The sequence below is a fragment of the Corvus kubaryi genome, unplaced genomic scaffold, assembly GCF_017639235.1.
Source record: "Corvus kubaryi isolate FWS band 111438036 unplaced genomic scaffold, C.kubaryi_AGA036_p1.0 split3-131, whole genome shotgun sequence".
Classification (NCBI taxonomy): Eukaryota; Metazoa; Chordata; class Aves; order Passeriformes; family Corvidae; genus Corvus; species Corvus kubaryi.
Genome location: NW_024582083.1, coordinates 1,679,286 through 1,703,956, shown reverse-complemented (window position 1 = coordinate 1,703,956; position 24,671 = coordinate 1,679,286). Strand labels below are relative to the sequence as shown.

General features: G+C 36.7%; 1 protein-coding gene across 4 annotated transcripts in view; it reads right to left on the bottom strand.

Moving 5' to 3' along the window:
- ANXA10 (annexin A10) overlaps positions 1-9,760 on the bottom strand; it is a 28,417-nt gene extending 18,657 nt beyond the window's left edge. For 2 of the 4 annotated variants that reach the window (XM_042014992.1, XM_042014994.1), the window contains exon 1: positions 9,553-9,760. In XM_042014992.1, coding sequence (XP_041870926.1) covers positions 9,553-9,570 — 18 coding nt within the window. In that variant the 5' untranslated portion in view covers positions 9,571-9,760. The remainder of the gene's footprint in view (positions 1-9,552) is intronic. The other 2 variants (XM_042014993.1, XM_042014990.1) reach the window with 2 other exon arrangements.
- Between the last annotated feature and the right edge of the window lie 14,911 nt (positions 9,761-24,671).

Sequence of the window (24,671 nt, the reverse complement as noted above, 5' to 3'; positions counted from 1 at the left end):
ACAGGTGATGACTCTTCATCTCTGCATCAGCTTTGTACAGGCTCAGTTCCTGTAAAGATTGGTTATCTCAAAGTGTTTCCTTTCACACATCCAGGTTTGTGTTGTCACAAAATTAACAGCTAAATCACTGATCTTTTCAGTGTTTATGATATTTGCACTAAAATCAGACATAAGTAGTTAACTCAGCAAATGCTTTAAGAATGGATTCCTGCATAGTCCTTGGAGTGAAACATTAGCAAAAGTGGTTTTCAAAGCATGTATCACCTCTCAGTCTGAATGGAGGTAAGTATTAATAATTTCTGAATATATATCTTTATTCATGAAACAGTCAAATAAGAAAAGGACTTTGCATGAATGCATAATTGCAAAAATATAATGGAGGAACTGGTCATAGAAAAGACAGTTTTGAATATACAGATTTGCAGACTTGTAAGTTTTTTACCAAAAAAGGCAACACACCATTTGTGATGTATCTTTCGGGCAAACTAATGGATTTTTGAGTGTGCTGTATTCTCCCTTGTTTCAGCAGAGCTGCTGAACACCTCTTTGATAAAGTATTTGCTCTCTTATTATTTGAGGCGTACCATCAGTAGATTAAACCCTACCCAGTGAATGCCTACCTCTTATCCAGAATATAAAACATGATGCTTTTAAGTAGAGCCAGATTAAATATGAAGGTTCTGGTAAAAATTTTTAGAAGATACAGTACAATATAACTTATTTTTGAATTAAAGTGAATAAAATAAATTTTATTACAATTTTCTTCTAGCGTACACATTGTAGGTGGCTTAGTTTTCCATCTCACAGAAAGCATTTTTTAAAAGGATTTTCAGTGTACCTTGTGTTTGGATTTTCAGAGGGGTTTCTCCAAAAATTCGGCATTCTGCCAATGTACCAGTTCTCTGAACTTAGACCTAGGATTTACAGCATACATGCTATCAGGGTCCCCAGAAGGAATTTTTGCCTAATTAGTGGTGTCTTACTGCTGGCATAGCTCACAGAGTTTTTTCAATGTTGTGTACCTTGAAGAAAGCACTTTGCTACTTTACACAGTGTTTACACAGGCTGCCTTTAGGAAGATTTATCCCATCACAACCTCTGTCAGTTTTTTCTTCAATCTCTTTCAGAGTGTCTGTCTTTGACTATCCCGCAGAAGCATCCTTTCTTTATACACTTAATTTCAAAATGTTAAGGTGTTTATTACTTGTTAAAGTTATTCCACTTGCTTTCACTGAATTTTTGAAATATGGCCTCTGGCAGGCCTGGGCCAAATATTTAGAGCAGAACTCTGGTAATTTGGGGTCTGAATTCAATGTGATTGCATAGCAATTGCCTACCGCTTGCTGCGAATTGTAGCCTTTTTTTTTTTTTTTTGAGAGTGCTATGCAATATTTGCCATGGAAGGCAAACCCAAGGAAATTTACTGTAGACAGTTCAGTGGGGACAGGGATTGATTCTAGGATGAACACTTCTGTCTGTGCCCTTCTGAAGTATGTGCTGTGCAGACAATCCACAGAGCTATCACTGATGATAGTCCCTAGTGCTGTGATGGCAGGTGGCACTGGTATCAAGCCCCTCAAGATCTGAGCACATCAAGACTTGAACCAAACTAGCAAATTTATTTTTTGACTTGTTAATCAATAGCTAGAGCTGGACAGCTCTCAAAATGCATTGTTAATCTTGCATGCTTGGGTAATCTTTTTGTTTTAAGGAAAAGGGAAGATAATCCCAAGATGAATAGGGTATCAGGACAAGAGACACCAGGAGTGAAGTCAGCAGAACTGAGCAGTAACTGGAGGAAAGGCAATTCGTGGGAGTTCACGACCACCAACTCATTGACTACCTACCCAACACAGGCCCCAGACTCAAATGGAGGTAAGAACTGTACTCATGGACTAATTACCATGAGAAGCAAGAGTGATAGCTAGCAAGTAGGGGGTTAACTACTAATTAACAAAAAAGTTATGTAATTTGTAACCAGTGTCTTTGTTTGTTGAAATGTATTAACACTGTAAAGTTCTAAAGATCAGGCAGCTGGTCTTTTGTGGATTACCACATAGCTCATTACCTTGTGCATATAGAATTAAAAAATAGAAATACTTCACCTTGGTGTGTGAATTGGTGTTTGCACACCAGGTAGTGAGCCTGCATTTTGGACAGCAGCACTTCTGTCCTGTGGTGACAAGATGCTACACAGCATGTGAGAAGGAAAACCTTGCTTCTAAAGTAATACAGAAATTCAAGAGGTTTATTTTTCTGATCAAATGACCACTCTAATGCTCTTTGGTGTAGTTGTCTGGGGAGAAGAAAAGGTGGTATAGTTTTCAGTTCTTGAGCAAGATTTACAATAATCTGTACTGAGACATGGACTTGAACGTTGGGGCAGGCATTTTGTTTTGCAAAGATTTGTTACAGTCTTGTGGTACTTTAGAAGCATCTGTGGTTACAATGTTCTTTTGCTTGAAATACCTCAAGAAATTGAGGAAATATATCAAAACAACATCACAGTAGGAAAGTTGAGGTTCTGCTTCCAGGACCTAGGGCCCAAGGTGTAAAATCATGTTTCCTCCAAAATCATACAGGCTTGCCATACCTAAACGTGCCTAGGAAATGTCTAGATAGCAGCAATCTTCATCACTGCACAGACTGAGGGAGCAGAGCTGTAGAGGCATTTGGTAACTGAATAAAATTACAATAGATTGAATTTTGATCAGGGAACAGGCAACTACATGTAAATAGATTGTTCCTTTCTGTTATTTTTGGCTAGAGAATTTCTACTGCACCGTTTTGAAGCAAGACATTTTTTGGATTGATTGAACACCTGAGTGTAGTTACATGTACTGCTATCTCACTTCATTCATTTCCACTGAAGTCAGCTGTGATTGACCCCTGTAACAGAAGGCAGCTCAGTGGAGCTGAGCAGGAGCAGTGTGCCCATGGAGTTCAGGGAAAAATGCAGGATGTGGCTGACCACAGCTGCTGCAAAGAAAGCTTATTTTAGCTCAACACAAAGGAGACTGAGTGTAGCTATCAACATTTGAGAGGATGAACTGGTGGTATAAACATTTATACCTGACTTCACTAAAAGAGTGTGAATGTCTTCCTGACTTGGCCAGATCAGCATGAGGGGAGTGAATACCTGTCTAAGCCCAACACTGAGTATAAATACTAAGAAGGTAGCAAAATAATTTGGAACAAAAGCAAACTTATTGAGCTGACTTAAACCCATGTATTCCTTCCCTGTGATGCCCAACATTGCAGCAGTGAGTCTATCATGAAAGGCAGTAATGCAGATCTCATCTGTATTACATTTGTGTTACATTTTCAGTACATTTTGTATTACTCTGCTAGAAAAGCCTGTATAAAATCATTTAAGTTGATTTTATACATTACAGCCTCTATGGGTGAAATATCTAAAAGAACTTAGTGAGGGAGTACTGGACTCTGACATCAGGATGACGAGTTTTGAGTTGGCCATTTCTGTTGTATTTATGCAACATCTTCTGCTTCCCTAAGCTCTGGCAAGCATGGGAAAATTACCAGTATGATCTTATGAACTTCTGCATGCCGTAAGATGATTCACTACAGGGATGAGCAGAAGTTGCTCTTCATGGCAAAGTTAAATCTATAGAAGTGAAAATTGCATTGTGGTTGTCTTGGTGATTGAGTGTATGAGTTTGAGTTTGAGTGCATGTTCACTGAATATAATTTCTCTAAATACAATACTCTCCAACCCATCCAAGTAAAACAAATTGTGACAAAGTAACAGAAATATTTTTGTAAGTTGAGAAGAGCAGGGACATTTTCGGATTGCTTAACATTCTTATTATGAGAACTTCATCCTAATGTCACGGATAGTGTCTATGGAAGTCTTTTTATCGATTTCATGGAACTTTTGGTTCCTGTCCTTAATGAGCAAAGGCTGGGATAGATGGCCTACCAACCTTCTATTCAATCTAATAATTCTATAATTTTTTTCAAATAAAGAAATTAACAGGAATTTCTCCAAAAAAGTTTTTAAAATAAGTAAACATTATCAAACACCCATTAGTCTCAGTAATGTGGGATTGAGTGATAAAGAAACTTGCATTATGCTCTGGGTCAATTTGTAGGATGTTCTCCAATTCCAGACACACTCTTTGAAGAATTCTAAACTTTTCTTAGGATCAGGCACAAACCCTGAAATTTGTGTTGGTGATCACTGGTGTACATAATATAATTATTTGAGTGGAAAGAATTGCATACATTGTCAGTACAAAACCACTATAAACTTCATGAGCAATTTATTTACTCATTTCCAAAAAGGAAATTAGCAAAGGTATAATGGACAAGGTGCCTAGGAGATTTGACTATTAGAAGTGACAGACTTTGATACATGCACAGATAGTAAAGTTGTTATTTATGTTATGGATATTTAAATGTTTAAACACATTATTTACACAGAGATGTGGAACTTGGGCTCAGTTTAGTGGTGGATCTGGTACTATTAGGTTGATGGTTGGAGTTGATCTTAGAGGTTTTTCCAGCCTAAATGGTTCTATGTTGTAAAGTGAGCTTAACTTTAATGTCTGTATGAAAGCTACAGTAAGCCAGTTTATCAGTCATAAATCAATCACATTAAAAATACTCCTTTCCTAAATGGGTTCTATTTATGATAAACTAGGACAGATCCCATAGTAAGTAAGGTGTTCACTGTTTCGTCAGTATCTGAATGTAGCTATATCTTTCCAAAGGGTATTGGCAAACATTGAAACTGCAGAGCTGAATTTCTAAGCATCTGGAAGAAGATCAAGATCAGTGCAGACAGCTCATTATTAATCTCCTTCATGCCAAATACAGTAATTCATTAAAAAATAAAGGGGTGGAGGGGGATATCTAAATATTGCCTTGGGGAAATGCCAACATAAAAAGCACACAGAAGAAATAAGGGCTAGGGCCTCAGTTGGTGTAAATGTACATAACTTTGACAAAGTCAGTAAAGTTTTGTTTTATGTCAGATGATGGTTAAACAGATAGTCTCGTAACTCCTCTTGTACCCAGATATCCTTCAAATATCCTGATTACTTATACAGTGCATGTTGCCACTACTTTCCTGATGAACCTTGTAAAAACTCATGAATTTTTTGTGTCTCTTTCTAGATTTGCATATCCATATATGATATATATGATATCTATGATATATACCTTATTAGAATATATATGATATATATGCTATATTCATATATTCATTAGGTACAGTGGACAGGATACAGAAAATGAAACATTTCCTTCAAGTTGTCTGCACTTGAAAATCCTCAAAAGTGCAAACACAGGTGTTCTGCTTGCCAAAGGATGTCAGATTGAGTTACTCAATTTGAGTGCAAGATTGTGGATTTTTTGGTATTAGGAGGGTGTATTGTTTTGAAATACAAAACAATATATGTTCAATATTTTGTGATACAACTTTTTCTGCGAACACTGCAGATGCAGTGGGTTTTTTTCCTGATTCTTTTGTCTCTGTTTTTCTACTTACTTACAATTAATTTCCTCTCCTTGTTCCACCTACACTCACAAGCCATTGGGTCCTTTCTGAGACAACCACTGGCTAAGTAAAATATGGTTTGTCCTGTGACTGAGTCCAAAGTATGGATGTATTGTTTGGCTAATGCTAGGCCAATGGCATAAATGATTGTTGAGTTTCTACTGCTGTATTTTTTTAACTGGTAATAGAATTTGGTTCCCTCACCCACACTGAGCAGTGTTTTCACAAAACCTCAGAAGAGATTGCATTCCTCTGCCAATATGAAATTCATTATAAAGTTCGAAGTTACTGATAGGAACAGGTGGATTGACAAATACACACAAATAGAGCCAAATTTTCTGAGGAGAACGGGGAAAATGTCTGGTATAGTCACTGAAAGGATGTGCAGAATTGCACAATTTAATTTTGATGTCTGGATTCTAGCATCCCTCATGACATATTCATCATTTTGCTGGAGCTCTTATTGTGTGCTTAGGATTCAGCATGGCAGAGCTTTCTGCATTACAAAGAAAACGCCTTCAAAAAGCATCAAAATAATTTCCAAGAGCAATTTGGCCCTTCTGTGGGTTAGTTTAGACAAACTGCAGTATGTGAACATAAAAAAATGGTTTTCATACTGTCTTTCCTCTGCAGCATCCTAGTGAAGGAGATATCTGTATTTTAGAAGGAAGAGAATCAAAAATATTCTGCATTTTTTCTCACAAAGTGTCAAAGCACTTAAAGGTAAGGCAAGCAAATCTCCAGAGGTGATTCAGTGATTTCTAACATTAAGGTATTTATTCCTCTTTCTGATCTCAGGATACCATCATGTTCAAAAACACAGATCTGTCTCCACAGAGATGGCCCAGGTGGGCACTTTATACATATCTCTCTGTGTTTGTGCATGTTCATTTAACTCTCCTGTAGGGAACTGATCCCAAAATCAGCTGAGCAGACAGAACAGGTTTGTGTGGTGTTGGTGGAATGAATCAAAACAACAGAAGAGATTGGAAACGGATGAAAAATGTATAATAGTTCTGGAAAATGATACTTGGAAATTACCTTCCTTCTGTGCAAGAGCAAAAAAGTAACAGCTTTTTCTGACCAAAGTCATAAGCAGTTCAACAAAAGTATCAGTAAAAGGTGAGGCTGCCTTTATCAAATGATGATGTGTAAACTTCAGGCAATTCAGTCTTGTGATGGAAAAAGCATTCTAAAGTATGAGCAACCTTCTAATAATATTTGTTCAGTAAGTCATTCTGCTGATAACAAACAATTGAAGTCAGACTCCTTAGTCTGAATATTTCCCATAGGGAATGTCTACTAAAATAAAATGCTTTCTTTATTAGCTAATCACATGCTGTGAGCTAGCTATACTTTTGCAAATATATCTTTTGTGTGAAACTTTATTAAATAAAAATTTCATGAGTATTTTGATTTGCTGTGAGTTTATTGGATATGTTACATTTAATTTCAATAATATATGATATAGTAGTGGAAGGGATACTTCTAAATATAGAAAATTCTTTCTCCAAAGCTTCCAGTCTCTCTCAGTGTATGTATTTCAGAGAGGTCACAGATATAATCTTGTCTAATTTCTGTTAGTTTTACTTGTGGTACTTACTGTAGGGAACCATTTTGTGTATATAATGATGGTGCCTTGCATTGCTGAATCTGGCAGGGCTGCTGCTGTAAACTGTACATCTCGTTCTTGATCTTGGGGGACTCTATCCTATCTGACTGTTCACAGATAATGTATGTAATTACTTATATGGGAAGCATAAAATATAAAGGAGATCATTTAAAGAACAAAGCACATTTTGAAAGTAATATTTCCAATTTTTTTTTTTCTTATGCTTCTGAATTAATGGTATATTCAATGTTCTGGAATTCCTTGAAGAATATCTCTAAGTCTAAACTGTGCTTTTAAGACTTCTTCTCAATCTAAAATTGTGTTTAGGAAGAGTAGAGAAGAAATTAATGTTACAGTCTCACCACTCAGTCCTGTGTAAGCCCTGTTTCCTTGCTTGAGATTTGCTAGAGTGATTTTTCTGCTATTTTGTTGCTGAGTCTCTTCAGAGAAAACTGCCACTGCTCCATGACCAACTTTATCTTGAAATACCAGCAGGCATCCAGGGGAGAATATTTACGTGCAGCTCTGCCTTACATGTCCCCATTCTGTCTAGATGCCTCAGCAGGGAAGTCTGTTCCGAGGATCCAGTGATCCGGTTAATAAAAATACCTGATTTCTCTCCCTTTCCATTCCATAACACATGGAAATTGGAATAAATAGTAAAAATTTACCTAACCCAAGAATCTATTCCAGTACTTCTCAGAGACAGCCAGTAATCAGGTTTTCCTGTCTTTGCTGGGACTGATATGCTCCCCATTGTCTACGCTTGCTTCTCTGCTCTCTTGTTTCTGTGATTACAAAAAGACAAAGGGTTTATCAGTGTGTCTTGCTATGTTTAGAAGAAGAGGGAATAAAGAGATGATAGTACTAACACCATTTATTTTTGAGTATTTTGATGTAATTCAGTGGATCAAAATTAGGAACTTAAGTGTCCCCTCTGCTCAAATGGTTCGCTAGCCAGACTAATGTGCGATGGTTGCATTATATTAAGCCTACATACCTATTGTAAACACTGCCAGAGTTAACAATTGTTTTATCTGTTAGATTTTCTTTATAATGCTATCAAAATACTGCATTATTATTGCAAATATCATAATTGCCAATTGCAATGACTTAAAAGAACTTCTTCTGTAAGTTATCTTATAACGTACTACCATTAATATCAGACAACATATTATATGCAGATGCAGTGTCAATTATTTAAATACAACTGGTGGCAGTAAATCAGTAGAAGAAAAGAAACGGAATTTCTTGACTTCTCTAACTGAAAGTGATCTACTACCTTTTTCAGGTAGACTTATTCTTTCTGTCTCCCTTAAATTATCAGGAATAGATTACAGAATCACTGTAACTAAAAGAGGAAAAAAAGAAACTAAGAAAAAAATCTCTTTTAAGTTCTTAACTGTCTAGTAAAGAATGCAAGATCCCAAATTGCAGAAGACCAAATGTATTACTAATCCTGATTCAATAGCAATTACTTTAGAAAAGCAAATATATGCAATATAATCTTATCAGAAGAAATACTTTACTGGCAAGACTGGACTAATTAGTCAATTATACTTGCTATTAAAATAAGGGAAAAATATTTATCCTTTAGAAAATTCTATATTGATTTGTAAGTTTGTTGAGAATGTGCATGCAAAAAGCCTTTGAAGGGAATGAATCATTATTCCTACTACTAATAATAAAAAGAAAATCCTTAGAGAACATAATGATAAGTCAGGTACAGAGAGAAATTTCATATTTTGTCATGAAATAGTAGCTTCAATAGTTTCCAAAATGGAGATTTAAAATATCACTATAAATGTATTTTTCTTAAAGAGCACTAGTGAAGCCATTAATATATTGTACAACTTTTTGATGGGGAACAATCACTGATAACTCTTCTGGTGTTATGGCTCTTGTAAGGTAGCATTTTTTTGCTTTAAAATATTTTTCACACTATGAACAAAACCAAATGTTTATAAATGATAAAGCTATTCTGTTACTTTATGTGGCTACACATGGTCTTGTGAAATTATAACCCCCCCCCAAATAGTGCCAGAAATAGGTGTCTTCTGAAAAATTCACATTTTTAACTTTAATACAGTTGGGTGATAGTATGTAATTTAGTTTCTTGTGTAGCAGCTCAGTGCAAGCATAGAAAACCCACCTACGGGATCTCACAAGGAGGCTTGTTTTTTCTTGAAAGGTTTAAAATTATGAGACAGGAACTGATAAGTCTTTATATTTTAACCTGCATTTCAGACATTTAATATATATCATAAGTAAGACCAGGATTAGACCCAAATCACAAATAAATTATCTTTACCTGAGATTAATTTCTACCAATGGAAGGAAATGGATCCCAACATATATGATGACAACTCAAGAGGAATGAAATTTCGAAAGATTTCAGAGAACAGATAATTATACTCACATAATCTCCACAATACATTTTGATACAAGTCTTCAAGTTCTGTTGAGATAAAATAGTAGCTTCCCTAGACTAAATGTAACAGTAAACAAAATTGTTATAATTGAACCTTGTTCTGTTTTGGAGATTTGAGAGAAGACATCCAATCAAACTGATACCAAGTACATTAGGCTCCAAAGTAACAATGAAGCAGAACACCTCTTTGTACCTTGCGTCTTTGGGTTTTATAGATTTACTGTATGCTTAGTCATTAATCATGTATTGAAAAAGTGTGATTATAATGTAAGTAAACAGAGTCATTAGCACGACACCCTCTGTTCTGCTATGTTGATTTTAGGAATCAGAGTTCAGCTATTCACAGAGTGAAATGCTCAGCTACCTAAAAGTGCTTGTGTTAATGATTTACTTTTCAGGTTGGGTCTGGTCTAGTTACATTTTTTTCCTTGTGCTGAAATCACTCAGCTCATCACTTGTTCTAATAACTATTTGTAGCTGGCATGCACAGGAAGATGCTTTATGGTCCTTATATGCCACCCAGAGTAATCAGTTAGCCTTAGCAGAATTCTGTAAATGAGGATCTTTTCATGCAAGTTATAAATTGCAAAATCCTGCAAAGAGCTGATCAAAAATCCTGTACCATTGCTCTGTTCAAGGACTTATACAGGATTCTAACTATCCAACTGATGGTAAACTCATATTTTTCATAGCTAATACCATCTTTTTCTGCTCATGATAACTATTATTGTAATAAACCATTGATAAAATATGAATTTTTCTCACAAATTAAAAAAAAAGAAAAGGAATATAAAATAGAGGAACATAAAAATAGAGGTGCAGAATCAGTCTGTATATCCTCTACTACAGCTTGAATGGAAGGCATTGGCTACTGTTATCCTGGTTGAGTCCCTTATAGAGGGGTAATGTTTTTCCAATAGTTGTACAGTAATAGTACCTCAAAATCTGAATTAAATTACTCCAAATTGTCTTAGTTTTCTTAACTTATCCATCACAGGTGTTGAACCACTTATTAAAACCTGCGTGGGCTTTTTCCCTTACAATTTAGGAAGACTTTGGAAAAAATGAAAAAAACCTACCTTTTTTTTGTTTTAATAAGCTTTAATACCTTAGCAGCTCTTCTAATCATTTAAAGCTGTCTCTGGGCTTGTATAAATGCAGCAGTATTGATTTGAGTGTGAGGTTTTGCATGTCAGCCCATGTAATGAGTAAAGGCTACAGGTGCATCCTTAGAAACACTTGAAAGAGCTTCACAGAGAAACACGTGAAACATGGGCTTCACAATGGCATGCCTTTTCTTTCTCTTTTTTTCATTAGGGCTGTGGTAGGTATTTTACTTTATTGTAATTGTACATACTTTAATCTCTATATCTCAAGTGCTCTGTAAGTGTGGTTGGGGAATACAGTTCCACTGTACAGATAAGAAAAATGATCCAAAAAGAATGTGGTCTGGCTGGTTAGAGGTGCTGAAGGTGGTACCTAGAGTAGGATTCAGTCTCCTGATGATATATATTTTAAAGCAGTGATAAGAATATAAGAATATTTTAAGCCTATCTTTTTCACAGACTCCTAATGTTATGTCTTATTTTCTTGCTGAGATTAAAATGTAATACAGTTAATCTTCAGTACAACAGAAAATGAATTAAATTTACGGGGTTATGTTTTAGTCTGCTTGTGTCAAAATCTTCAGGAACCAGAGGGTGTAAATAAGTAGTCAAAACCTGTTGTTCTATGAAATATTCATACCTGGCATGTAATGTGACAAAAGCACTTAACTGATTACTGGACTAGATTCTGTTCTTAATGAAACTTTCAGAGAAAAGCTGTGAGAGAGTCTGGAGAAAATGGGAGAGAGGTTTCAACCTCCTTTTCCCTTTGAATGCCCTTTGGCTGTCCTTTCCTACCGTCTCTCCCCAAAGGTGAGAGGCAGGGCTTACCAACACGGAAATGAATAACATATTTGTCCATGTAATGCTCAGCGAAATGGATCCAGTGTTTGTGTACCAGAGTGAGCCGCACCTTCACATTTTCTTCAAGACTCAGTAGGTCAGAGATGTGAGTAATTTCTAGGGCAGAAGCTTATCCTCTCTTTTAGGGGAAAGCCAAAGAAGTTGTGTTCCAAGGGGTTTTGGCACTCACTTTTGGAAAAAAAAAAAAAATAGACTACTTGGAAATACTGCAGAAGACATCAGCAATAATTACTTATGTGGAAAGACAGGAAACACTTGTTTTTTTTAGACTACAGGACAGTGAAGGAGACCTTAACAGTTGAAGAAAATAAAAGATGTTGCAAGGGGAAGGGGAAAAAAATTGTCTTCCTGTTCATAATGAACTGGACAGATCAAAGCCTATTTTTCTGTTTCACCTCTATTTAATCTTTGCAATTCTCTCCCAGTTACCGGGTGATATTTTTTTTGTTGTTCTGGGTGCTTGGTTGCTTTCCTTCCTCTTTTTCCTGCTAACACTTTTCCTGTTTCTATTTGTACTTACTTTTCTCCTCCTTCAGTTTGTTATTTTTTGGACAGTCTTAGTTCTTTTCTGTTGAAGCTAGAAGGGGTTGGTTCCTCTTCTTCAGGTCCCTACAACCAATGGAATTTCTTACCTGTGCTAATGGTTCTTCCTCAAACTTCCCCTGTCCTGCTCATTGATATGCTTAGGCTTAGACATTGCAACTGACCATTTACATGTTATTCTAATGGAAACCTTGAGTAAAAATAATGAAACATAATAAATTTTTATTAGCGATCCATCTAAAATTATTTATTTAAAATGAGAAGTAGTATTATTAAATATGTCATTATTCTATTTGTGTTCCCTGAAAATTAGCTTCCAGTAGATCAGTTACATATAAGTTAAAAACAAAATTCACATTATTGGTATAATAATCTTCAAGTATTACTGTGGAGCCTAATCAAATAATTGAAATGTTTGTCCAGTATTACTGTAGCTGCAAGCAATAAAACATGGAACTTTGTGCTGCTGAGCATGTGGTTCCTGTGGTGGAAAGAAAATCTGAATATAACTGGAGCTGGTGTAATTTCTGTGCTGCTGAGCATGTGGTTCCTGTGGTGGAAAGAAAATCTGAATATAACTGGAGCTGGTGTAATTTCTAGCTCTCACCAGAGTACAGAATGCATGAGCACAGTACAAAGGTCAAGAAGAAGTGGTGGAAAGGTAATCTCTAGCTCTAGTGTAGTTGCAACAGCCTTGGGCATTTGAAAAATATCTGTGGGATTTTGTGTAGAATGTGTGGAGCATGTGTAGAATCTTACTCACCATGATTAAATGCAGTATTTGATGGCAAATACCTTAACGCAATGAATCACTGTAGGACCTGTGACTCAAATTTTAACTTTTGCAATTCCCAAGTCTTTATTTATATTACTAAAAGAACTTGGGCACTTATCTACCTATCAATTCCACTTAGGGCTGCAAGGGCCAAGTTCTGCCTTCTTCCTGAGAAGAGCTCTGAGCACGATATGTGTACACAGGAGGCAATTTGAGATACTGGGAGGGCTGTGGTGCCAGTACTCTGTGCCTTGGGAAGGCGACTGCCAGGTCCCATTTGGGATATAGCCATGACAGAAGGCTGACCACATGAGATGATACAGACTATTGAAGAAGAAAAGGGTTTGAATGAGACAGTGGGTAATGAGAGGTAGTAGTGGGTGTAGCTTTATAGAAACAGCAGAAGCACAATGACTTAATGAGTGTAAAATTGTGGTTTCACCGTTGTGTCAATGTAATTTAGAATTGCAGTTTCTGGTGGTTCATCAGTGGAAGAAACTGAAAAAACTTGGGTGTACAAATTGCTTCTCAGTCCTGAGTGTCACTGAATTGGATACTGGGGAATTATGCTAAGCTTGCACTGATTTTTTTTTTACTTTCTAGAATTGCTCTATCTTAGAGTTTTAGACTGTAAAGTACTCCTAAGCTTCAGTGAAGTAGTAGTTGCTTAGTAGTCCACTTTGGCAACAGCTAACACAATAGTTTTCAAAATAACTGCTTAGTGGTCACCCAAGACTAAACACTGAAACCTGTGGCAAAGCTCTAGTTCTCCAGATTACCAACTCCACTACTACCAGAGGTGCCTTCATTTTAAAGTATCAGTGAATAGATTAAAGGTAGAGAAGATACAGTATACCTTCCTTTAATTTCTCAAAGTACTTACTGTTTCCCACAAAAAACGGCAGGGTTTTTCCACAATACAAAGCATAAAGCCCCACAGCACACATTTCATGACATCCTTTCGTGCCATCTCAAGCCATGAGGTGGGTGCAAGTCTCCTTAGCTGGAGGGCAGAAGCAACACCATCACTGTCACCATTCACAATTTTGGTGCCCCAAAGAGAGATGCTGAAAGCAGAGGTCCAGTCGATCTTTCTCTTTCCTCTTTCTTTTTTTCTTCTTCCCAACCTGCCATGCAAATACAGAGACAAAGCCAACAACTATGTTCAGGTCTTCTTTGAATCTCAGGTGATGTGCTACAGGGATAATTTAGTTGGAAGGAGTTAGGGATTGCACCAGCAGCTTCATAGGGAACATTTATTCTCTGGAGCATGTGTGCTCGCCAGCACCCCTGGACATGCTGGTCCCCTGATTATCCATGCTGGGTGAGTACCCATTTAAACTAGATGTAACAGGTCAAGAGCAAAATGCTGCATTCTTGTTCCCTTCTGAAGCTGGGGTGTGATAAGATTGCTTGTCTCTACCTGGGAGCCGGGTATGGACAGGATTTTTCACTGTAATAAAATTTCCCAATTATTTGCCTAAAAAAAAAAGAAAAGAGAAAAGGAGGCAGCCAAGCTTAATTAAGTGTCAGTATGCAACTTCAATGGCAATGAGTAAATGCTGGTAGAATAACAATCTGGTGTTGCTGTTGTCTTCCTACAGACATTTCATTTTCTGATGGTGCACCTTTCTGGGAAGCAGGTTGTCTATGCCAAACAAGTAAAATACATATTTTTTGAGTCTTTGCTATTACCGTGGCAAATAGCAATTGGTTTTAAGAATTATTTCACTTAGAAACTGAACTGATTTTTATCCTGTTCAGAGAAGTTGTTTTGTTTACAGAAGTTAGTTTAAAATGGTTTGTCATGGATAGGATGGTAAACCACACAATGTAGGGAAATGTCACTGTTATTGTTTTTATGACTTTAAATAAAACATATATTTGTCAAACAAGTGCATAGCACTTATATTGCCTCACAGGTTGAGTATACAATAAAACCATTCTGCTTTGTCTAATTTATTATTCCTTTATTTGGAAGTTGCCTTTTTTTTTTTTTTTTTGTGCTAAGACTGTTTCTATCTAATCCTGTTTCGCTTGTTTATCTCTCAACTTTTATATTTCCCAAGATTACAGTAAAACTGAGCACAAAATTAATCAGTCGAAAGAACAGACATTCAACTGGGTAAATTAAAGGCAAGGTCTTTCCACAACCAGTTACTTACAGGTTGTATCTCATCTTAATGCTCAATGATTATGTTTCACATTTTATCATATGCTGTCCACAGAAAACTAGGATTATTTTTTTCTTTCCCAAATGAAGGAAATAGCTAAGCAATTTAAAGAGAAGTTTAGTAAACAGAGTTGTACTTTGAGGCACAAAGAGCCCTTACAAGGAGCCATCCAGCATTGTGTTTGCTGCTTTCACCCTTAAAATGTATGCAAATGCTTTAACTTTTTTTCCTATTAGTTCTTCTCTTAGCAGTTTCCCTCTAATAATTTCACTTAAAAACTCAAAAGGTAATAGAAATCAACATTTATAAGAAAAAAACTAAGCTTGAAATATATTCACCATAAAAATGAAATATTTGTATGAACTAGAGACAGATTTCTGCTGACATAGACAAACTGGCTGTAGTCCAGCACTGTATGAGCTATTTCTTTAGTGACTTTTTTTAGTGAAGGTTAGGCTGTTCATAGGGTGGTTGGGCAGGAGAGTTGGGATTTTTTTTTGTGGAGAGAATTAATTTATAACTGAGACAAATGTAAAATTATAGAATATGCAGAATATATCTATGATGTATTCAGGAAGTTACATGGTGAGGTAGTGGAAATAAGGGTGAGTGGAAATGGGTCCTCCTAGGAGTTTTTTCTTATGCTTAAGTAGAATTGTTCTGAATACTGCTTATAATAGTCTCCTGGATGTTTTTCATAGTGCTAAAAAATTCCTTGCTTTAATAAATTAAATATACAAAATTAACTTTTGCTAGAGAGCCATAGCAGAAGAAAAAGGCATTCCTTTGAGAAAAGATACACAGAAAGGAAAAAATAATAGGGAAGTTCAATAAACTGCATAATTATCCCAGCAGTAAGGTTCCTGAAACTGCTGCCTAAAATATTACTACAAAATGAAAGGGAAACAGACACCAAATTTCTTCAATATTAATTTGTGTAGATGGCAGCAGTGTTTCATAACATTATTGATACAATGGTGTTCCAGTTTAGATTTAATATGGTTTTATGAAAATACAAGGATGAAATTTTTGTTCTGATTAACAGACTATTTTATTACTAGCTTTATCAATTTCATGGCATATAAATTGTACATGTAACTTACCCAATAACAGTTTCAAAAATAGATAAGTATACATTTATAATTTACTGAAAGCACTTGGGGGATTTGATGTTTTTATGAAGAACATTTAAGAATTACTTTATGTATACAATGAAATGCTCACTGTGCTCCCACAGATAGCATATTACTTTTTAAATGAAATGTATACAAATAAAATATGATTATTGAGAATTTAGGCAATTTGTTAAGCCCAACTATGTTTGGAAGATGTTGCCGTAACTTTCTACATTAATCCTGATTTAAATGTTAAATCTTGTCATGTGTTGGGAATTATGGCAAAATCAGCATATGCAATCAATTGGTGATTATAGACCACTGATTTACAGGGACACTTGCAGAAGTCAGAATGAATGTATGACTTCATGTATGCTGTCAAATTAAAGCACTGTTTCCATTATGCGAGCACTTGATCTTGGAGATGATGGAACATTTCTCTACTGCGTGTTTGTACTGACAATGGATACTGCTCATCTCCCATGCAAGCTCTCAGAAAGAAGCAAAGTGGCTGTAGGTGTGTATGTGGGGCGATTATGATTTAGCTGGAGAGAGTAGCTTGTTTGTGAGCTTTTGTTTCTTGCGAGGCACTCTCCTGTTGTAATGACATGCTTAAATCCATTAGCATGTCTCTCATCATAAAGACTGAGAAATACAATTAGCAAGTTGTTTACAGCAGAACTGCAACTGCTGTGACTAAAGTGTTATTGATAGAGCGAATGAACTTCTGAGAATTGTCTCCCAAGGATTAGTTTAATAAAGATTTGATATGATGCTATAACTTAGCCTTGATTAGTTCAATGTAAGGCTTGATATTATTTTTTCACTATCTAATTGCTTCACATAAAAATGACATGGTATTTTGCCTACATTATTCCAGATAGTTTAGCCTGTTCTTACCACTTTTAATCCTAGCCGTTCTATTAGCCTTGGAGACTGGAAGCTGCTTGATGCTAAGCACTGTTGAAGTTTCATTTATTTGGATGCCTGAAACGGAAGGAAGGAATGATAATAACTTCCATACTTAAGCTAGAACAATTTTCTGCTAGGAAGTGAAGTCAAAAGGATGTAAGTGAAATGTAGTGCATACAGCAGGAGAAAGAGTAAAATTAATGCTGTCTGTTTAACACCCTAGTGCCAGTCATCTGTTTTTAAATTCTTTGCCAATGCTGATCATCACAACTCATGCATAAACAGAAGCTGATTTTATCTGGCTCGTGCATTTTGTGAGTGTGTTCTCCTTGTTGCCCTAGTGACTGGGGTAGGGTTGGCACTAGCATATGCACTTTCATCTGAAAAAAATAATTATTTATGTCTACTGTGCCTAAGGAAGAAAGCTTAGAGACATAGCCAGTAACTTTTCAAAGTTGGCCATGAAAAGAAAGAATCATCTTAAACCGCTCCCCAGGGTTGAGAACATGGCTCTTTTCTGTGATAGTTTGAAGCTGAGATTTCTATAGTTTGGCCATAATTTTCAAAGTTGTGAGAAAGAGGAAAAAAAGACCCCAAGGGGACTTTGGGATGCCTGGTTTGTGTTCTTAGATATGCAACTAATGGACTGAGGCTCCATAGGAAAGTTAAATGCCACATCTGTATCTCCATCTTCCCTCCATAAGTGGGTATAACATTACCTTTTATAAAATTACTTAGATGCTGTTCATGAAGAGCATTAAGAACTGATACACATATCTTTATCTTGTATGCAGTATATTATTCTGTGAGTATAAATAACTTAAAAAGTGGGAGGCAGGAAACACTACATTAGGCTGAAAACATTATGAGCTTGATTTCCAGTATCTCCATGGAAAAGAAGGTATGAGTACCCTTTCTTTTATTGTTCAGAGGCAATCGGAGGCTTTGCTTATGATCAGTTTAATCTCTGTGTTGAAAGACCACATTAATTTTTGCATACTTTCAAAGGCAAAGGCCTCCAGACTGCAGAATTTATGTACCCCCAAACACAATTTTCATTTTCCTCTGTATGTAGAATCTTATATTTAAGCCTGAGGATGTACACAGCAGTACAGAATTTTTATCTTGTAGAAACTTGCACAGCTTGGATTATACGTCCTTCTTGCTCTTTCCAAGCCATTACATTTTTGTCAAAACAAATTATATGTTCCTGCAGTATTTAGGCCCTCTGTTGAACATCTCTTTACAAAGAATAGCCATTACTGCATGATGCTGGGAAACCTATTTTCCAGGTATATTTAATCCATATTTTATAGTTATTCCTTTACACTTGGTGTCTTTTAAGGGTTTAAAAAAATTACACAATCCTTTTGTTTACCTATCAATAAGAAACCTTCTCAGTGTCTTTGCATTTTCTTGAGGTTGTGCAAAGTCTCTAATAAAAAGATAATTAGAGTAACTTCAGTAACATTCAGTCCAAATTCTGCAAAATCTGTCATTAAAACTGTAGTCAGTGAATCTCTTTTTCTCTATTCTGCTTTTTTTTGTTCTTTTCTATTGTGTACTGCTTCCAAATGTAAACATTTAATGTAAACATTTCAGCTTTGTATATTATAGTTTATGTTTTTGATTCAATATCCACGATCTGACATTTTCCTCATCATTGACTGATTGACTGAAGATTTCACAGAAGAGACTATAATTTGAATACATATAATTTGAATACAATACAATTGAATACAACCTTATGTTTACACTCATGATAGCTGTTTATCTTTGAACCTCAATTGACCAAAACTTTGATTACAGATGTTTCCATGTTTCTCTGGCCCTAATGTAAGAGTCATGAATTAACTTTTCTTGACAAAGCAGAAAATCCAAGCAGGACACGAAGAAATGACTTCACTTCCTTCAAAAATACTACTGCTTTTCAGCATACAGCTGACACAAGCTGTGAGAAGACTGTGAGCCTCTGCAGCTTTGTGCTGGTGGCTAAAGCTGGAAGCATAGGTAGCAAGTGTGGACACAGGAGTGTAATTGGCCGAATGAATCTGCTGACATACTACCATGCAAAAGCAGAAACATTCAGTTGACACAAGTATTGCTAGATTTTAAAGAACAAAAACCAAGCTAATACTCATCTGGGTTTAGGCTGTTCCTCTAACATGAGAACAAAGAATGAAATTTTGAGCTCTGTGAGGACTCTGACTAAATAATAGTACTATTGGGGTGAATGCCTTTCTCAAGTGCCCTGGCATAATAGGTATGAGGATCGATGAGCAGAACTGAACAATAATGATGGTTGACAAGGACAATGGTTCATTTAGCTTGGAGGTGTCAAACCTGCCCTATGCCCTTCTTCAAAACTGCTTCCATAACGGCTCAGTCATGGTCAAAACAGACTCCCTACTGAAGGGAACAGAAGGCCCTATATGCTAACAGAGAAGTTTGCTGGCTCCCTCAGGCCCAGGCTAAAGATATGAAGAGAGAGCTTCCTGTCCCGGTATGGCCATCAGATTATTATCCATAGTAACAAGAACAAGTCTGAGGGCAATCAAGAGAGACTTTAGGGCCTTGGAACAACTGGATAAGGGATCAGGAGAACATGTAGCATCCTCCTCTGTCCTTCCAGGTGCAGTGAAGGATGGAGAAAACAGGAAGAGACAGCAGGTCAGTACCTGACTGAACCTGTTGTCATGGGCAGAATTTTGGGGGTTTTTATCATGGGTCAGCTTATGCAACACCAAGCCTGCAGGTGACAGGTGGGGTACCACTGTCTCACTAGCTTAGGAGTTAGCAGAACTCATTGGAAGAGGTTTAAAATAGATTTGAAGGAGGAAAAAGATAAAACAAGGCTCAGTAGAGGGGTTTGTGTGGGCAGCATGCCAAAGTTTGGGGGACAGTGTGCTAGTGAGGTCTTTTGGTTTGCTGTCTCAGTGGATGGAGATCCATGAGGCAGCAAAGGCACCAGTAACCAGAGAAGTGCAGGCCTGTCCTTGGTGCTGGGGAAGGTCATGGAGCAGATCATCTTGAGTGGCATCATGCAATGCATACATGGGAAACGGGTGATCAGGCCCAGCCAGCATGTGTTTATGAAAGGCAGGTCCTGCTTGATCGCCTTCTGTGATATGGTGACTCACTTAGTGGATGAGGGAAAGGCTGTGGATATTGTCTACCTGGGCATTAGTAAAAGACATTGACACATTTCCGACAGCATTCTCCTGGAGAAACTGGCTGCTCATGGCTTGGCCATAAATACAAGTAGGTGTGGTGCTTAGGCAAATGGTTTAGTGGGGTTGCCAGTTTGACTTGATGACCTTAAAGGCCTTCTCAAAGGTAAATTATTCTATGAGTCTGTGATTCTCTGATTCCGTGATAGCAGAAGAGGTATTATGGTTTTCAAAAGCATTTGGGAAGAAGATGCTGAGCAATTAATGTGGCATGGACAGTTAAAATTCACTCTCTACTTACATGGTAACTGACAAAGGCCTATCTTGTAGAGCAGCACACTGGAAAAAATGCGTTAAGTTTTGCATTGCTGAACAGCACTTCAGACATCATTTTGTATAATGATATTTTTGAATATTTTTAGATACTGCCTGGTGAATCCTGTAAATTATTAATTTTGGCAAAAAAAGGATTTGAGGACATAATGAACATTGGCAATCCCATGGGTAAAACATTACAAAAATTATGTTGATCTTAATTAACAATTTACTGTTGGCCTTTACCAACCAACATAATGTGTTTGATCTTCGTATGGCTTGTAATAGGCCCATGGCTTCTTATTGCTCCTCTTTCCTCAGAAAAAAAAGAACTGAAGACATTAGGAATTCTGTGAAACAAGCTGCTGATTGAACCTCAGGTTTGCTTAAGTCCTTCTATCAGAGGATCCATTAATTTTCCTCTCAGGTGTAAAAATTGCTGACTCTTGTACTGATTTTTTTAGGCTAAGATCTGTTCTCTTGATTTTTGCTTCTGAGTGGGTATTTGTTCTCAGCACATTCACATTTCTAAATGGCTCATCAGAGAATCACTTCTGTTTTCTGGTAATGAAGGCTACAGGCAGGAGGTAGAGATGGCAATCCTGTTTAGTACATCTGAAGCCAGATCATGAAAGAAAAATATCTGAGAAATCTTTTCTCTTTCAATAGTGATTCACAAGTTTTTCAAGAAATTAAGTTTGTTGGATATCTTTATTGTATTGGAATTTTGTAATTAAAAAAATAAGTTTAAATGGACACCACTGAAGGTGATCTATAGCCAGAGGTATAATTTGCACCAGCTAGCCTGAGGCCACTGAATTGACTTTTGTCTGCCTGGCACAGTTCTTATCTTGCCTTGGTGGGAGGAATAGTTGTGTTTGGTAATGCTTCTAGTTGTTAGTAAAGTAAGTGTCCTGAACAGCAATGTAGCGTTGGCTGATGTTGCTATGAGCTTCTCTTGCTCTTCTCTGTTTTCTTGTTAGGTGAATATTTTTTCGCTTTTGGGTTGGTAGCTGCTGCATATACAACTCAAAAGTGAAAAGCAGTCTGAGTTAAGGTGAGGCAGCTTTTTTTAGTCAAAAGTAGGCCTTGAATTTGTTAGGCAGATGACCACCAGGATTATAGATGGTGAGGAGCTGACAGCAAAAGACTGCAGAGGAAGGATTACAGCACAGACCCTTGTATCCCCTGGGCCTAATCTGGATGTGCAGTGCTGCAACAGCAATACAACTTCTCTTATGTTGTTTGAGAAGTACTGTATAGTCTATTAATTAGATCACTGAGGATAAATTATGTTATTAGACAAGGTTTAACCATGAAAGAATGATTTTATTTCATCCTATTCATGTAAGATGAACCATTTCTGTGATGAAAATAGTTATGAAGCACACAATCACATTTCAGAATATATTTTGCAAACATATTTGTTTGCTTTATTTATTTTTAATTGTTCTTTATTTTCTGCAGTGTTTTCCTTTTCAGGAGGATGACAATCTAAATGCATTTTCGTATCCCAAGGCTGGCATTACCCATCAAATTCTCCCCACCCTCCCTGCTTCTGTTGCCAAAGCCCTTTCTGCTGATCCTCCACTCACTTTACCTGGAAGTGTGTGAAAAGGACAAACAACTTAGTGACTTTTGCTATTTCTTGGTCAATCTGTAAAACATGACTTGCATTTCCAGTCCTGTAAAGGATTTTCATTTTTGTTCCCACAGCAATGATTAGACAATGGGAAATCACAGGATAATAGAAGTCTTCTGTTCAGCTGTTAGTTCTGCCCTTCATCATGAAATCTTCTTAATTAACTCTTTTGTTGTGTCTCAATTAGCATACCTTTTTCAGCTTGCCTGACTGCTTCTGTTAAACTCTCTGAAGATACAATAGCAAAATTTCATAATCACCTTACTTGACTCACTCATTCTTCTATGATAAGACAAATATACCACCATGGATAATTAAAGAGGGAAAGATGTTGTTGACACCCGTGTCCAATTAGCTTCACTGGGATCTTTTCTGAGGACTCTGTTGTGGTAACATATCCCCATTACTGGAAATTTAGCAATGGTCTATGTGCCTTTTGCAGATCACTTGTAGCCAGGGTCTTCTTACTCTCAGGGGTGAGATCAAGACTGTGAACCCTGAAACTTTTTAAGCAGATGAAGCCAGTTCCATTTGAAACAAGTTGTTCAGCCTTTTCCAGATGAGGACAGGCACCATTCTTAGCATCCCAATTAGCAGTTGACAGTGTAGAAGACTTGTGCTTTCTGGCACAGGAGTGATCACCTGCTTCACTGTGAGCTTCATGCAGACCTCCCCTATCATTCCAAAATTTTTCAGCTGCTATGAATTGTCCCAGAAATGCAGTGCAAACCCAGCCACCATCAGCATTATTTCATAAGTGTAGAAAGAGCATGGCACTTTAGCATGGCACAATAGTAAAATTAAGTTTCTTTCATGAAAGTCTGTCCTTCTCATCTTCCTTACTTACTGATGATGTAGTTATTATCAGGGTCTGTGCTGCTGACAAACTCACTATGAGAGCTCCTTACATGATGTAATACACAGCAACTGACTTAGAAATACAGTTCTGAAATCATATCTACATATTTGTGATGAATAATATTACCACTGAGCCTAGGTCCTTTTGTCAATCATTCTATGTAGAATAGAAACAGCTAAATAGGATTTAGAAAAGCAAAAGAATCGACAGACTCTGAACTTTCTTTTAAATCTCATAATTATTGATACTTGGCTTCTTCTACAATGGGATGATTCTTATAGTTTGAGGGGAAAAGGCCCAGAGACATTATTGCTTGATCTTCATGAAGAGACTCTTGGTTGTGCAGGTACTGACATGCTGATCATTTAAAAGCAACACTTAAGTATGCTACAATTCAAGGGAATTTGATATGTTGTCATATCTTAGGAAAATATAATACATAAATATGCCTAAATATTTTTCATGAAACAGAGCTTTCTTGGTAAAATAATTTCCTTTTAGGTTTTACCAGGTACACTAGTTAGGAGAGTAACATGTTTAACATAGTCATCCTACAGTTTTACTTTCTTCTCTTTATTTGGTTTTTTAAGAATTATTTGCAACTCATGCTGACCTAGTTCTAAGGAATATGCATTAAATTTGATTAGCTGCAGGAAGGATTCAGCTTTACTGACTTTGGAACAGAGCTCTGGAAAAATAAACACCTGAATAGCACGTACTTGCAGAGCAGCAGCTTCCAAACCAGTGTAGTTGTGTCGAAACACATGCTGTATTGTGTGCAGTTCAGCAGATTGCTTAAAATACAGAGTTTGGACCTGCTGTTAATTCTGTTAGTCTCTGTTAATAATGCTGTAAAAATCTGCCTGAATTTTTTGAGTGATATATACTGTATATCAAATGAAACTGGTTTTATAATAATATGCACTTTTTGATTATCTGGGCAATGCTTTAGAACAAAATTATCCAAAATGATCCATCAGCCTGTTTATTAGATAGACATATTTTGCTAGTTAATGTACAGGAGTTCATTGGAGTTTTTCTGGCAATGCTTGTACGTTCAAAAATGGTAAATGGAAGCTGCTGAATCCTTAAAGGTTGAAGTGCAACCTGTGACAAGTATTGTCTCTGTCCTCCCACAACTCTTTAATTATGAACACTAAGTATTGGAAAGGAGGATAAAGTTAGTTACCTATTCTGTTAACATCCCACTTCTTCCTTGTATAGGAAAAGTGTAGGCAACTGAAACAAATGTTTCTTTATGTATCTTAATGGGAAATGACACTGGGGGCTTCTAAATTTGCTCCCATGCTTGAGACCTTGGCAACAGCTATAGGCTGTACTTCCACTGCTTCCAGTACTGAAAAGAAGACAAGGTAAAGAAGAAGAAAATTACTCTTAGGGAGCTGGCACATAGGTTTGTGGGGGTTTTTTTCCCCCTCCAAATTTGGGGTATTTCCAATTGCTATTCCTTTGGTTGTGCAAGTATAGTTGGAAGGTAAGGAAATGAAAAATGCAGGAGAGCAAATGACATTTTCCATGGGGATAAGGTAGTGCTTCCATGAGATTTTTGGGGAAAAATTCCAGAATTAGGTCATCAACCAACATGCAAGCAGACCCAAACCCACTGTGCTG